Source organism: Lathamus discolor, chromosome 3, assembly GCF_037157495.1.
Source record: "Lathamus discolor isolate bLatDis1 chromosome 3, bLatDis1.hap1, whole genome shotgun sequence".
Lineage (NCBI taxonomy): Eukaryota > Metazoa > Chordata > Aves > Psittaciformes > Psittacidae > Lathamus > Lathamus discolor.
In genome coordinates, this window is record NC_088886.1 from 30,170,335 (window position 1) to 30,187,464 (window position 17,130).

General features: G+C 41.5%; 1 protein-coding gene across 1 annotated transcript; it reads right to left on the reverse strand.

Annotated features, from left to right (window-relative positions):
* Nucleotides 1-546: 546 nt before the first annotated feature.
* Nucleotides 547-15,316, reverse strand: RFC4 (replication factor C subunit 4). The gene is made up of 10 exons (XM_065674461.1): nt 15,016-15,316; nt 14,404-14,482; nt 9,198-9,277; nt 7,907-8,026; nt 6,914-7,057; nt 6,508-6,628; nt 5,929-6,054; nt 3,635-3,715; nt 1,773-1,889; nt 547-774 (listed from the first exon to the last, which is right to left on the reverse strand). Exons 1-10 carry the CDS (start codon nt 15,147-15,149, stop codon nt 679-681), a joined length of 1,098 nt encoding a protein of 365 aa, XP_065530533.1. The 5' UTR covers nt 15,150-15,316; the 3' UTR covers nt 547-678.
* Nucleotides 15,317-17,130: the final 1,814 nt, after the last annotated feature.

Consider the following 17,130-nt stretch of genomic DNA (forward strand, 5'->3'; position numbering starts at 1 on the left):
ATGCTCAAAGCAGCATCCATGAGAGGAACTAACCTGGAGATGCTCAACTATCCCATATTCTGTAGCCAGGCAACAGATTTAAAACTAACTATGCCAGCAAGGACAGAAAGATAATATAAGCCACTTTAGAGCATTACCTCCTCTTCACCCCATGCTTTTTCTTACATAGCTTGAGGGAACTTAAAAGTGTTGCAATACAGTTAACAGTGAGTTTGGCAGTATTTAATGCTGAAGGAGCAGATAGAAGATGGAGGCAGCATGGACCATGCTCAGCCTGAGGCCTCATGGTCTGTAAATACGTGATTGTTTTGCCACATCAGTACTTTCAAAACCAACCAACCAATGTCAACTAAGAGGGACAATTCATGCTTTCTTCCTCTGCTTTCACTTGATGACTTCAGTATATACACTCATTTTCTGATGTGTTTACCTTTCCAGGTACAAGTCTACAGCAACAAACTGCAAAGCAGTAGCACCACTGTCCCCTCAGCAGCTAGAGAGCACTCAAACCTAGTGTGAAAAAACCACCCAAATACTTCAGCAGGATCTTTTCCCACTGCTGAGCAGCCCTTTTATTGCAAAAAAAAAAAACCCCAACCCACTACAAAAACACCCAGGTCTCTGCTCTCAGAACCTTAGCCACCTGTGAAAAAAAAGCTGTTCATGCTGCAGGAGTCATTAAGTGTTCTGTATTAGTTGCTGCATCACCACAGCACAGAGACTCATCAGCTGCAAGTATTCATCAGCACCATCTGCCAAGCATTTGTCTACTTCCTGCAACAGAAAAGAGAAGGTAGAAGCCTCTTAAAATGGTGGTGCTCAAGACACTTGTCCCTTTAGTTACAGTGGGGAACACCAGATGATGTTCGCCAACTGTTAATCCGCAATGACACCTCTAGCACTCACACATCACACAGCCATCACACCAACCTGGGACAAACTACCTTGATCTTCTCAAGAAGGCCAAGCCATGATAGCTTATAGGAAAGGATGCACCATTTGTTCTGCAAGTAACTGCTAGGAACAACACTATTGACTCTTCTTTAGTGACTTTAGCAAAACCTCCACCACAGCTGCCGTGTCTTCTTGGTCAAAATTTAGCAAGTTAATGAGCTCTTTGGACAGAGCACATTTTACGCACCAGAACAAAACTCTGCAATTTGCAGCTCCTGATTTTTTTTCTTCAGGTGCTGACTTAATTGCTGGTGCCCAGTGATAGGATGAGGAGCAACAGCCATAAATTAGAACACAAGAAGTTTCACCTCAATGTGAGGAAGAACTTATTTACACTGAGAGTGGCAGAGCACTGAACAGGCTGCCCAAGCAGGTCGTGGAGCCTCCCTCTCTGGAGGGATTGAAAACCCACCTGTACGTGTTCCTGTGTAATCTGCTCTAGGTGGCCCAGATCTCCAGAGGTTCCTTCCAACCATAACCGTTCTGTAATCTCATCTTAATTTTTCCTCCCACCTTGTATTAAAACAAGCCAAACCCCTAAACCCACAACCACCACTCCACCCCAAAAAGAACCAAACCCCAAACCTACAAATCTCCTTCTTGAGTCCCATTAGAACAATATAATATGACTAATAATTCACTTGGTCGGATTTCAATTCCTTCTCACAAAATTTTTCGGGACAAAAATATGGGTTCCACCAAGAAACATTCAGAACTAAAAATCAAAATAAAGCAGCATTTTGGGAGAGAGTGCCTAAACAAAAATTAGTGGAAATTAATGTTGTTTCATTGTGTTTTAACTCAGGCTACAGACTTACCGCAAGTTTCTCGACTATGACAGATTTCTGCTTGTCACTGTAATTTTCACTCTCAACAACAGCATCATGCAGCTGATTTACAAGCTGAGCAACAGCATACCCATCATTTATGAGATTCTGTGTCAGGCAGAGAGGAACACAGAAACAATTCAGCAGCAGAAACACCACAAACTGGAAGACCAATCTAAAAAGCTGTCTGAACTGAAAGACTGTACTGAAATGTATTATGGAGCTTTTACATCTTAGAGGATGAGCCAGTAGGTTTGCATGCAGTTCAGCATCCCACCTGACAGCAACCCCAAGCGAGTACCTAGGAAAGACTGCAAGAGCCTGGCATGCACATAACAATAATTTTTCCCAAATATTCTTCCAGCTTCTGAAAATCTACATTTTGTGAGCTTGAGACATTTTAAGCATTTAACAACCTCCAATGAACCTGTCCAATCTTATTCTAAAATTAGGAAAGCATCCACAGCATCATGTGATAGTTTCACAGGCTTCACATTTTAAAGTGCCACCTACTTTATTTTCCTCATCCAGCAGTTGCCAGCCTCAGGCCCACAGAGATCTCTGCAGCCAAAAGCTTTTTAATAAAATAAAACCCATGGCAATTAATGGTCACATTTATTTTTCTTTTCAAACCAGTAGTGCCCAGTGACAAACCCACCAAATACTGAGAACAGGTGTCCAGGAAGCCATTTATGCAGAGAGAAGTCTATGAAATTAGAAGAAGAGCTGGTGTAACCTTCTTTTTCTGTACGGCAAAATATACACCTGCGCTTTGCAGAAGCATGCATTCAAGTTGTGTCAACTGCATATCAAGCACTAATATTTGAAACGAACCCCCACCATTAAGTACCTGCCGAGGAACTGGAGAGCAGTTCCAAACTACTGCATTAGATTTGATAGTGGTTTGATGAAAGACTATACCAGCTCTAAGGATATAGAAAATCCGTATCAACACATCTTAAGAGCAACACATTTTCAGACATCATGGTAAGTAAACGTGAAAGTGGAAAGCAGTGACATCTGCACAAACCATTCTAACATCTGCTACCGGTTTCCAGACTCAGAAGCAGAGGTCCTGCCAAAACCACCCGACCAGGCTCAGCCAAGGAAAAAGCAGGAGGCTGACCAATACCAGCTTTTTTCACATGGGCATGGAACGTTTCACTGGAAGGGAGAACGTACTATGGCTTCCTCACCTCTGTCAGGGACAACTCCTTGATTTAAAATCCAGTTCAAGACTGACTGAGCTTCCTTTAAACTCCTGAGATGAGGAATTACTTCAGAGGGAGTAAGAATCTCTATTAAAGAAAACAAATCTACCTCAATGAGCCCTTCCTTAGCCTGTGCCATCTCTGGCAAGATCTATTTTAAGACACTGCAGTTCCTAAGACAACTGTAATCACTGTTGTACTGCAAGACTGACGTGAAATATGCTAAAACTGAGGACTTACTACAACTTTATTCAGATACTTCTCATCTAATGCAGCTTCCGTGTAACTAAGGAAGGTAGTAGTCTAGAGACTAGCCCAGTTCCCTGAAGACACAGTTCTAAAGCCCTGCGCCAAGTGTCTTGCTAGGAACTCCTACTCTGCCTAATTCAGCCTAACAGCTCCACATGTCACCACTTTAACTCAGGAGAAAGGCAGTCACACTGGTATGGAATCTTATTTGCAACTTTGACAGCTCTTTTGACAGCTCAGAAGGGAAAGATCAGGGTACTAACTGGTAAAAGACACACTTCCTGAAATATCAATCCTAACTGACCTGAGGCCAAACATTCTTCAGCCCAGCAAAGGATTCAAAAGGCAGCAACCAAGAAAAACATTCAGGCTAGAGCACCAAGAGGACTCTACCTTTGCCAGTGTTTCCAGTTTCTCAAATGAACCACTCCAGCAGACAGACAGCAGTTCATCAATTTTTTCTCTAGGGATGACCTGTAACAGGAAGTTACATTTCTTAATTTCAACTCTGTAAGCTTAAATTGAAGTTGACGCTACAGTAACAGATACAAAATGTTTATGAAGGAAACCATTTTAGGGTTTCGTTCCTCTGCACACTCAATCGCTTTCAAGCAAGTATATAACTAAAACTACCTAAATTCTAAGAGTCAGAGCTAGGCTGCAATGTTTGTCCTACTACAGTAGTGATATTAAAATAGAAACTATACAGTGATAGTGAATTGTCAAAGTCACCCTCATAAACACACTTATTCAGGACACTAAGTGGAGGGCCTACTTCAACAATTAGATCAGCCAGTGTTTTTGAAACCATTCTATAACTAAGTGAAACAGCAAATCATTTCTCTCCAGTGACACACCAGGGACATACTAAAAAAGCACAATGCAACATGATCAGACAATAAATCAGAAGAACAAAACTTAACACATGTCATTATTTAGCTTTGAGGAGGGAAGCACTGCCCACGTTCTCTTCTAGTCATTGTCATTCCTGTTGACTACCTGGACCATTTGGTTTCAAAGCTTCTTTTTTTATCTTTTGGACGAAGTTCACTCCACGGTCACAAAAGTTATGTACAACCAAGACCCTGAAGTCTTCAGGAAGATGTAAAGTTGGGTTCCTTTGGTTTTGTCGTGGTTTAAGCCCAGCTGGTAACTCAGAGCCATGCAGCCGCTCGCTCACTCCCCCCACTTCTTCCTCCTCCCAGCTCCCAGAGGGATGGGGAGGAGAACTGAAAGAATGTAACTCCCACGGGTCGAGATAAGAACAGTCCAGTAACTAAGGTATAACACAAATCACTGCTGCTACCACCAATGATAATAATGATAAGGGAAATAAAAAGGGGAGAGAATACAAACCACTCACCACCCGCCAACCGATACCCAGCCTGGCCTGAGCAGCAATCTAGCCCTTCTGGGTAACTCCCCCCAGTTTACATCCTGGGCATGATGTGCTGTGGTATGGAATACCCCGTTGGCTAGTTTGGGTCAGGTGTCCTGTCTCTGCTTCCTCCCGACTTCCTCTCCTCCCTGGCAGAGCATGAGACTCAAAGTCCTTGGTCGGAGTAAACATTACTTAGCAACAACTAAAAACATTGGTGTTATCAGCCTTGCTCCCAAGCTGAAAGTCAAAAACACAGCACTGCACCAGCCACTAAAAAAGAGAAAAATGACTGCTACAGCTGAACCGAGAACAGATTTATACAAGCATTATTCAATAACGTAATTTCATGCTTTTCTTTCCTATCATTACAGTCAACTTCTGCCAGGTTTCTCTGAAATTCTGACTTACAGATATCTGTAAGTGAAATCCAGCTCTTTCCTACAGCCAGATACACAAAACTGAATGAGAAGTTCACCAAGGAAGTTGTTTAAAACTGTTCTGTAAAACATGCACAGTTGCAATAGCCTCTGGTTCCATCAGAGTGAGAACCTCACAATTAGCTACAATGGCAGCACCTTCAAGGGAAGTGTGTCCACCATTAAAGCCCATTTATTTTTCAGCTCCTCAACTCCTGATCTCACATTTCTTGCTTTAGAGGGTAATTGTTCTGTTGCTATAGGAACACCTTCACAGAAGTCTTACTTAAATGTCTTTCCTCTCAGGTTTCTCTTGTCCCTGTCAGTTTTCCCTATGTCTTTCTAGAAGACATTTCTGCTGTTTTGTTAAAAACCAACATCCTTGAAGAGGCGCTGTCACTGTGAACAGCGTGAAAATGAGTTAGGTGTTACTGTGTTAGGTGAAAATGAGCTGCTACTGAAAGCTACTCCCCTGTGGTGTTTCTAAACCATATTTTGCAATGACCTATACTTATATACACCCACATACATATAAATATACACATTTATAAAAGTGCCAAAAAGATGTTCTAGTCCACTGTCCCACAAAAGGCAATACATTTTGCCCTCACGGGCAGAATATTTCAACTTCTGTAAAATAGTCTTATAATTGAAACTGATCTCCATGACTTAGAGAATAAGGTGTTAGAAACTTGATATATAATACGCGTACAAAACCAGGCCATCTTTAAATTTCTGGTGGGGTGTATTGGCACCATACTGCAATATGAATGAGTATAAAACAATTTTTTAGTCAAACTTTGAGCAAAAGTAGATACAGGTAGTCAGACGACTTGCTACACAAATGCTTTCCAGACTAATTACAGGAGAAACTGTAAAGCATGGCTTACCCCAGCAATTTCAGTGACTATCTTCTCTGTGATCTCTTTCCCACCCATTAGGCGAGTGGCACTTTGAAGAAAAGTAATTGCTTTTCTTAAGTCCCCTTCTGACACTTTAACAAGGTACCACACTGCCTGGAAAATAATATCAGAAAATGCCAAGTTATATGTTCACTGTTAATTAAAACACAGTAAGCTTTCTCAGAACACTGATTTTAAAACATTAAACAATGTCTAGAGCAGATGGTCACAGACAGGCACAATACACAAGTTACAAAGCAACCTCTCTACTTTTATAAATGTGTGATGGCAATTTCATAATGAAGCACGGTTTAATGCAAGTATACTCAGCACAGAACAAAAAGCTCTATAGTTTTGCTTCAGTTTTCTCTGGTGGACATTTCTCTGATTTTACAAGACTTAAAATTCAACCCATCTGTGGAAGGAGAATAACATTTAAATGAGGTTATATATTTCCTCTAAATACAGTTGAGAAGTCTGGAAAAGTATGCTGACTTAGCCCCTTTCAGTGCAATGCAATTATGCACTGTATTAAGCAATAAAATTACATGGCAACTATGAAGTTACCTCGTTACTGATTTTCACTTGTTCCTTCTCAGAAACATCCAACAGCCTCTGCTGTTGGATTTTGTCTGACAAAGGCTTGAAGCGGAATTTGGAGCATCGAGATGTTAAAGGTTCAATTATTCTGAAAGAAAGGAAGGTTAAGTGTTTGGTAAATGAATGCATGGGTCAAGTTCATACAGCTGAAGCTATCAAGGCAGGAAAAGGCAAAATAACCTTAAACCCACAACTCTGTGAAAAATACAAGTTGAAACCTAAACATTGTCCTCAGACTTGTATTCACATAGCTACACCTCTACTACATCTCTAACTGAAAACTGTAGGTCAATCTCTCAGCAGGAGGGGGCAGGAAGAAACTATAGGAGAAAAATGGCAACAAATCCAAATAAGCAACAAATTCCACACATACCTGCTGATGTAGTTACAAATAAGGCAGAAACGTGTTGTTTTAGATTCTTTCTCCATTGTGCGTCTTAAGGCTGCCTGAGCTGCTGAAGTCATTGAGTCTGCTTCATCCAGGATTACAATTTTAAAAGGAGGACAAACTTTACCACTGAAAAATAAGGAATCTTTTATCCAGGAGACATGCGGTGTACAGACCAAGTTAAAAACCAAACCAAACAACAAAATCTCCATACCAGTGCAAACAGCAAGTCATACTTCATTTATTTATACCTGACAAATAGAACATATTCAGTAAAATTTTTTCTGATTATGGACTGGTATTTGTAATAAAGGGGGGGGATTGAGTTCCCATAAAGTGTCAGCCTTTCTAATACTACCAAAAGTCCTCAAAAATAATGTGCTCTTGCTTTAAGTTTCTTCTTTTAACAACTAATGCAGCTCTTCTTTTCCAAGCTTCCTGATTCCCTGAACTTCAAAGAACACTGCAACAGACTGATTTCAGTACATAAGACCACTTCCTGCCAGACAGTCCTGGCATGCAGTCTCTTTCTGCTACTTTCCACTATCTGTTTTTTCCACACATATTGGCTTCACCCTCACAGGCCTTCTCGCCACCTTACACCAGAATCTTGTTAGCATCTTAGAAACTAGCACCTATCTTGTAAGCAATGCTGCAGATTAGACATACTAGAGAAACAACTTCCACCAAAATTTACCCACAGAAGCTTTCCTGTGGTAGTCAGACTACATTTACAGAGGCAATTACCTATCACCAAATCCAGAAGACTTGATCTTTTGGGGTTTTCCCTGTCTGCCTCTAACTCTAACAGAACTGGTAAAATTTCCTCCCAGGTATTCAAACTCTCAACATGAAATTACATGAAGTCAAAGCTTAGTCCAAGCACTCTGTGCTGCAAATTCCTGGGCAGTGCTGACCCATTATTTGTGTCAGAATTATAAACAAAAAAGAACCACAGGCTTTATCCTAAGCACTTACTCTGAACGGCTTCCAGATGCAGTAAGTTGAGCAAAAGCCTTCACTTTTTCCCGAATTACTTGGATTCCACGCTCATCAGAGGCATTTAACTCAAGGACTCTTTGCCGGAATAATTCAGGACTGCAAAATTTTTGTTACAAGATATTAGTTGTTAGTTCTTGTAATGATGCATTATAAACTATCTCAATAACCTGTCTGGGCTTTCTGAACAGCAGGTATTATTTTTGCCAGCATTACTAAATAGCATGCTTCGTTAAAAGACAGTTGAGGTATGAATTGCCATCAGCTATTTTTACAATTGTGTCCCAGACTGTGAAAAACAATGACGTGCAAAATTACATCAGTTATCGAGGAAAAAGAAAGCAGGAAGTTGGCTTCATAAGTTCAGAGCACTACATAATATGCCTTTCTACTTATATGTTGTGAGCAACATGGAAGAACAAGTAAAATGCTCAGATACAGTCACTGGTAGGGCTCTGCCATTGCAATGCTACCAGAAAGAAATATCTAGAAAGTATAATACAGGCAGTATTTAGCAGCAATACTATACAGTGGCACCTCTGATTTAAAAAAACAAACCAGCCAGTGGATTTTAAGTTCTGGGAATTCAAATAGACATAAAACGTGAAACTGTTTTCCTACTATTAAAATAGAAGTGTCTCTCTCTAAAAAGCAACATAAGCCAAAAATTAAAAACAATGATGGGGGGTGGTAGGGAGAGGTACTAAAGTCAGCATTAGAATTACATTTGATCGTAACATCAAACCACCTTCTCATCCATTTTTTTTTCCTTTTGGGTCACTGAATTCACTACTCACAACCCCCAAGTGTTACAAGTGAGTTGATGAACGTACACATGCTGAATTTTAGACTCCCACTATGATTTCTAGACACAATTCAATGGTGCATAGCAAAAAGACTACAATTCAGGCATCTTATGAACTACTTTGAGATCTATGTGTAGCTGTCAGCTTACTGAATATTCCATTAAAACTGGGATCCCTTTACAAAGTTCAGTAAGGCATATGCAAGCCATTTTTTTCATACTCTTTGTTACAGTTATATGGCTCTTAGTCTGAAGTGTTGAAAATCTGTATTAGTAACAGAAAGCAAAGACTTGTGACAGGACAAAAGAGAAAGAAATCTCATATTAGAGCTGAATTACAATGTGAAGGTACTCCTGAAAAAGACCTAGAAGCTATGTAAGAGCAGGCAATGGCCAGAGACACTCCATCACATGATTAGAAGACGTGATAGTTGATTACACCAAAGCAACTTGATTCCAGCTTACCCATAGAGCTCTCTAGCAGCTGCTAAAATAGTGGAAGTCTTTCCAGTTCCAGGTGGGCCATAGAACAACAGATTGGGAAGCTGAAACAGTAACGCACCATTTTATGAAAAGCAAATAAACAAAACAAACCACAGACAGGAACACCTACTAAAAATCTGTGCACCTCATAGACCAGAAACTATCTACTCTTCCTGCTAAATAATATCAAGTCTTTCACTTTTAGGTCATTACAAATAGTGCTGTAAAGGAGGACAAATCATTGCTGTTTATAACACAGTATGAACAAGTTGTTATTTGGTGTTATGTTCTATCAAAATTAATACTTCAGTTTATATTTTATTTTGATATATTCACTCCAGGTCATGTTTGAGATTACTAAAGCTTACAGAACTTACTGTTATGACTGCAGTGACATGCAAATTTATCCAAGAATGTCCCTGAAATAGTCTGGGTAATATTAGCAGTGCATGTGTCTCAAAACCTGTCACAGGTTAACTATCCCTTACTTTCTCAGCTCCCCATGTTCAAGCCATGCCAAGAACTCTGTGCTGTCATTAACTTCACTGCAACAAATACAAGGTAGCTTGTGAATGCTGTAAGTGCAATGCAGACACAGCCTAACACTAATCACAGAGATGCTTGTAAGGACTGACTGAACTACCAGCATAGTGCTGGCAAATTTCTACATCCATCCAAGGATTTTTCAAAGGAGGAGACTAGATTCTTAACCTGATTTCTTTAAGACATTAGGTTACCTGATCTTTCAAATAATTTCATTAATACCCTCAGCATGAAAAACAGGAATGTGTTAAAGAAACAGGCTGACAAAGGAAGATCAAAGCAGCACAGCAAAGACTGCAGTAATGATTATAGGATGACATTTAGCAGCACAAAGCATAAAATCTCACAGTTTGAGAATACAATTAAGTATCTGCTAGATGTCCGGAATTCATCAGCTGGAATAAACTAAAAGTTGCCAAAAGTCTGTCAGTCAGAGGAACAGTGTAAGCCTGTTTAACATGGTAGTCCTAAAATGTGCACTTTCAATGCAGATGGAAAATTACTGATACTAAGAAGGGGCTACTAAGGCTTAATCAGAAAAGCTACACACAGTTCATGTCATCCTTAGTCAAGGATGACGAATCCAAACTGGGAAAGGCGATTAAAGGAGTAAAGAACCTATCTTATGGGAAGTGACTGCTTTTTTTTTTTTTAAAGAGTGTGATTTAGTTAGTTCAGCAAAACAAAAGCGAAGAGGAAATATGACTGTTCTCCATGAATGTATCAGAGCAACACATAAGTTGGCAAAAATCAAATTTGTGTAACTTAGCCATGACTACATTTTGGCTGAAATCAAGAAGCTTTCTAATTAGCACAGGAGTGCTAGCTTTCTGTACTATCAGACTCCACTTGAAAACTGCTGCCTTCGACAGGACAATGTTCCAGGTTTATGTTCTTAGAACAAGAATCTAAGAGTCCCTCTGATGAACAGCAAAAAGACAAACCTCTCAGTCGGACTTGATTTTCAGCCCCTAATAAAGGTTCTATTTTTAAAAAAGATCAACTAAAATTAGATTAGAAGATTTTATTCTGAATACAGGAAGCAACGTAGACAGAATGGGAACAGCAAAACCAAACACATCCAAGTAGCACAGAAAAATGCAGAATTACACAACCCATAGTCAGAAAATGAAACAGAGAGACCAGTTTGGTAACCAGCATCCCATTTTAACAACTGTGTAAGACACAGATAACAGATTCAACTGTGTATGTACTGTAAAAGAACAGAATATTTTCAATCTTCCATCATTTTATAGCAAACAAACCCATTTCAAGTTTTGCCTGCTCTACCAATCATTTGATTGTTTCCCTAGTTACTGGAAAGTAAACGGTACCTAGTGCAACCAAACACTTTTCCAAGTCTGATTAGATGCCACAACAATTCTACCCCCCTGTATCTTTTAGGAAAATTCCAGTGAAAGGAAATGTTAACTGAATGTCAGCTGAAAATTCACCAACCACTATGTTAACACACTGCAATGATAGGCATTTTCACGGAGATTCATAATTTCATGGCTCTATGCTAATTCACATTTTACTAGTTCTCAAATCAAGCATTATCAGCTACCAAGTTTTAATAAGAATGTTTCTAATTCCATTAAATCCATACTTTATTAATGTTTGTTACAACTTCAATTATGCTTGTTTCTCACTAAAGTTATCATCAATACTTACACCACTTTTCCATCAAGCACAGCCTACTCCTTTATGCAATGGTGGCAGTATTTTTAAACAGGCTGCAACCTGATCTGGTTATCCATTTTTCCATGCTTGCCAGGCGTAAGCAGCAAACCTGCAGGCATCACCCTGCTTATGGGAAAGTTACCGCATATAGTGTGAACCTCAATTACTTTTCTAGAAGTTTCAGCACAAGTGAAGAGAAAAATTGCCACTATAATCCTATCCCTAACTCTCTTTTTTCAGTCATTAAGGTATAATCAAGTAAATGAAAACTAAAGAATACTATGATATTTCTCAGTTTCTTTGCAAAAAACAAGAACAAATCAACAGTCCTGGAAGACGGAAATCGGCTTCTCCAGTTCAAAACCACCTAGACTCTGGTTTCTCCAGTTTCTAACAAGACTGCTGTTACAAATGGAGATATATCAGGGACTTAAAAGTTCTGCTCCATTTAGCAGCTCCAAAACCAAGGCTTACAAATAGAGGCCAATCAACAAAGGACCCACTTTCCATTTTCAATATTAAGGTTTAAATAAAGCACATTACACAAACCTACAGCATTGCCACAGCTGTTTCTTTGATCTCATCAGATCTCCAAACTCAGTAAGAACTTCTGAAATAAGTACCAGCCACTTTAAAGATCGAATTACACTATTGCCTTTTTGACAGAATGAGTCCTTTCAAGAACTAATAAAAATGTCAAAATTTTAAAAGTGTCAGATATTTTAAAGTACTTCCATGATTTTGTTCTCAAATGCCTTGCTGGATTTGGGTAGCTATGGCAAAATACAAAGCCTGTAACCACAACCAGAAGTTGTAATTTGGCTTTTTAACTCAGGAGGCAAAAAGCCAACACAAGTGTAAGAGGCTCATAATCTAAGAAACATTGCTGATTCAGAAGCTGTAAGGTTTTAAATAACTGTTACTCAAAATAGAACTTCATAACCCATCCCCTAAGCGATGTTCCACAACTGATACGTCCAGACAGAGTAAGTGGCAGCATCTCCTTTTTCCTTAGCTGCTAGTAGTTCCTTACTACCTCAACTGTACAAATACATAGTATACAGTACATAGCAACACTGCTATTGAAACACAAATTTCTCTGGGTACAATGCTACATGACACGGTCACATTACAACAGCATTCTCAAAACAAATTGAATCTGGAGACATGAGCCAGAGAAAGAAATTATAACGAGTCTTCCTGAGTTCTGTCACACCAGCTCCATTTTGGCTCTTCACACTTAAGGTACTTCTGCTTTTACAAGTTCTGATTAAATCAGTATTTTTAGATAGAAATAAGCTCATATCAGTCAAAACCAGAACTACAGAGCAAACTGCCTTAAGGTAAAATTTTCAAATACCAAAGACTACCTGTGCATCAGAGCACACTACAAGTGAAAAATTTCTTGAATAAAACTCAGAAAGGTCCAAATTGTTTGGTTTAGGTCTCTGTGAGCAGAAAACCGTATCACAAATGTAATTTTCAGAACATCCTTACCAACCCCTTCCACTGGCACTTTCATGGCATTAGCAGTCCAAGAAAACAGAAGCAGCTTTTGGAGCACAAGAATGACACTTCTAGGCAAAATGTGGAACAAACCCAACCAACCAAAAAATCTCAGCATGTATGAGGGGAGGAATTGTCCAGATCTGCAGAAAAGCACAGCCATCTCTTGGCTACCTACTTTATATCTCCCTTCAGTCCCTCCAACTCCCTCTCACCTGGTTTGGAGGAAATAAACATTGTTCATACTGAGTATTTACTAAATGTTTATTCAAAAGCAAATGCAAGTATAAACAAAAGCAACTGAAAATGCTCTTAGGTCACAGAAGCCAACACTGCAGTGAAGTTAGTGCAACTGTCATACTTAGCTTTTCAAAACCAAAGACTTACTTAGAAACTTTAACCCCAAAACTCTAGAACCGGTATCTAAGTAGTATATACAGTTATAAGCATATACTGTTATAAGTGGCACTTAAACTTCCCTTATGACCAACAAGTATATTTGTTTTAGTTTTTAGCAGTTTCACAGAAGCAATGATAGATCACTAGAACCGTTTGGGAATGACTGGCAATCCAGACTTTTGTATGAAAAAAAAATTCCCTCTTCTCTTAAGCAGGAATATCAAAAGTACTCTCTGAAAAGCAGCATAGAGAGAACAAAAGCCTTCCCAAATTTGAAACTATTAACAAGAAGTCAATCAACTGAGTTTTTCCAGAAAGATTCAAACTACATCACAGAACTGACAATTTTACAATGTTAGAGTGCTGGAAACATCACAAATTTTATGCATATTTCACAACATGCTATGAGGAAGCCACTTGGCTTGTTCATAAAGTACCACTGGAAAAATCATTGCCTTGGTTTTGGCTGGGGTAGAGTTAATTTTTTTCTTAGTAGCTGGTACAGTGCTGTGTTTCAGATTGTGTGAGAACAACGTTGATAACACAACAATGTTTCAGTTGCTGCTGAGTAGTGCTCACCCTAAGTCAAGGACTTTTCACTTTGCCATGCTCTGACAGTGAGGAGGGGCACAAGAAGCTGGGGGAGGTAGCAGTCACCTGAACTAGACAAAGGGCTATTCCATATCATAGAACATCATGTTCAGTATACTGACTGGGGGGAGTTGGCTGGTAGCTACCAACTGCTGCTCAGAGACAGGCTGGGCATCGGTCAGTGGTTGCTGAGGAACTGTACTGTGTATCACTTGTGTTTCTTTAGTTTTAGTCCTCTTTTTCCCCTTTTCTTATATTATTTCAATAATTAAATTTATTCTTATCTCAACGCACGGGTTTCACTTTTTTCCCCCAATTCTCCTCCTCATGCCTTGGGGCAGGAGAATGAGCTGCATGGTACTTAGTTGTCAGCTGTGGTTAAACCACAAAAATGACAACTGCTAAGTTAGAAGTTTTCAAAGTTTCTGCCTAAACACACTGATTGTGTAGATGTTATTACACTCACATCAGCACCTTCCAAGGACTTTTTCAGCACAGCAACAACTTCATCCTGGAAGGCGACTTCATCCACATTTTTTGGGCGACTAAACAAGACATCAAATGCAATTTATTAGCTAACAGTTTCAGAAGAAAATAGAAATTGAGAAAAACAACACTTCCCTTTCTGATTACATCAAGCACTGAAGAATCACAGCTGATTTCATAGTTGAGGTCAAAATCATAACAAGATTATCTGCCTAATACCTCTGGTCTGTATCACTGAAGTGATCTAATTATTCGGGAAGCAGTTTGTCTATTTCTATTTTAAACACCTGCCCGATCTGTTTTTAGAAGCAGAACTGTATTGCAGACTGCAATATTTTACCGTTTTGTCAGCTGTTAAAGGCTTCTCAAAACCAAAGCATTTCCTACACTTTCACACCAAGCCACAGTGATGAAAGGGCACAGCTTGACAGGGGCGAGAGGGGCATTTTCTGCAACAGGAAACACCTACAGCTGCAACTGCCTTTGTTACCCACCCACTCCCTCTTCCAGACACCCCTCCAGAACCAGCCCCACCCGCGATCAGCAACTGCAGCCCCAGCCAGCGACCCCACCGCCTCAGAAAAACCCTTACTATTTCTCCACCCAGGGGATGGGTTTAGGCCTCTTGCCCTCCCCGCTGCACCCCGCTGCGCCGGCGGCACCCCTCTCCTTAGCAGAGAGGGGCTTGGTGCTGATGGCAGATGGGCCTTTGAGGAAGGCCTGCATGGCTCCGGCTGTCTCCTTCACCTCAGCCCAGCCGTCAGGCCGAACGCAACGGCGCACACACACCGGCCGCACCGCAAGCACAGCCACTCACACCGGCGGGCCCTACCAGACCTTCCCGCCAACCCACCACCGGCCGGGGCGGGGCCGCTTCCGCCCGCCCGGGACCAACCACAGAGCTCGGCCCCGCCGCGGAGGCGGGCGCTTACGTAACGCCTGGGAGCTCGGGGCCCGCCAACAGCTCTGCGCATGCGCCCGCTCCTGGCGTGAAAGGCGGAAGGGGGAGGACTTCAAGGCGCCATGGCCGGGCGTCTGGTGGGGGGGGGGGAGGTGGAGTTGGCGCTTTGCCTGGCTGCGGTCGCTTTGTGGTCGATCATCGTCAATCCTCCCAAACGCCCTAAGCCGCTGGACAAAAGCAGTGTTGAAATCTAGCTGAGGAGAGGGCCCTCCTGTCAGGAGATTGCGGCATTAGGCAGGAGCTGCTCCCGTTGCCATGGCGGCTGAGGTGCATCTTGGGGGGGGGAAGGGGGTGTGGTGTCTCTGGAGGTGAAACGCACGACAGCGAGGTCTGTCCGAGGCCTGGCCAGCTGCGGCTGTCCCTAAGGATTTGTGATCGTATGGTCCTCACTGTCAAAACCGGCCCCGGCCCTTGCTGTGGCTATGCGAGCAGCTCCCCCAGGTGTACGGGCGCGGGGGTTTCTTGTGCAAAAGCTACTAGTGAGGGAAAAGTGAATCCTTTTTGTTTTCACATTACTTCTAGTAATCTCCATTACAGTAAAGCCAAGGGAACAATGAGGGGTGTGATGTGACAGTTCCCTTTAAATAACAAAACCACATCCTAGTAGATTTGGCAGTTGTGCTGCGTGCCCACATCTTAGAATCATAGAATAGTTAGGGTTGGAAAGGACCTTAAGATCATCTAGTTCCAACCCCCCTGCAGTGGGCAGGGGCACCTCACACTAAACCATGTCACACAAGGCTCTGTCCAACCTGGCCTTGAACACCGCCAGGGATGGAGCATTCACAGTTTCCAGGCAACCCATTCCCCTGCCTCACCACCCTCACAGTAAAGAACGTCTTCCTTAGATCCAATCTAAACTTCCCCTGTTTAAGTTTTACCCCGTTACCCCTTGTCCTGTCACTACAGTCCCTGACGAAGAGTCCCTCTCCAGCATCCTTATAAGCTCCCTTCAGATACCAGAAGGCTGCTCTGAGGTCTCCAGGCAGCCTTCTCTTCTCCAGGCTGAACAGCCCCAACTTCCTCAGCCTGTCTTCATACGGGAGGTGCTCCAGCCCCCTGATCATCCTCGTGGCCCTCCTCTGGACTTGTTCCAACAGTTCCATGTCCTTTTTATGTTGAGGACACCAGAACTGCACACAATACTCCAGGTAAGGTCTCACAGGAGCAGAGTAGAGGGGCAGGATCACCTCCTTGGACCTGCTGGTCACGCTCCTTTTGATGCAGCCCAGGATACAGTTGGCTTTCTGGGCTGCGAGCGCACACTGCCGGCTCATGTTCATTTTCTCATTGACCAACGCCCCCAACTGCAGGGCTGCTCTGAATCTCTTCTCTGCACAGCCTATAGCTGTGAATCACATGTAGCTTTATGCACTGTGTAGCTACAGCTTACATGCCCAACTGTGTACGAGCATTGTGGGTAAAAATTTGAAGTAATTCTGCTGTCAGCAGCTGTATATTGTGTGGTTACAGATGTTCTGCTTTACTATTTCACCTTGGCTACTTCTGAGCATGAGGCACAGCCAGAGTGGCCTGGGCAGCCATGGTAGTGATTACCCGGAATAGAACCTGTGCAATGGAAAAGAGAAGCTTTGGAATGGTCTCTATGGCAACAGAAGAACAGTCTTTGAAAAAGGAGCTGCAGGAAAGAATTTAGGCTGAAAATACTTCATTGTGTCAGTGAAGCAACTCTATAATCTTTGTCTGGACAATTTTAAATAAGCTGTTTCCTCTCATCTGGCATTC

Bases quoted from the DNA above. Each gene is read 5' to 3' on its own strand.
- RFC4 (XM_065674461.1), bottom strand. From the start codon at position 15,149: ATGCAGGCCTTCCTCAAAGGCCCATCTGCCATCAGCACCAAGCCCCTC. The intron at 9,278-14,403 runs GTGAGTGTAATA...TTACTGTTTCAG, and splicing joins AGTCCTTGGAAGGTGCTGAT to CTTCCCAATCTGTTGTTCTA. The intron at 7,058-7,906 runs GTAAGTGCTTAG...CTTATTTTTCAG, and splicing joins GCATCTGGAAGCCGTTCAGA to TGGTAAAGTTTGTCCTCCTT.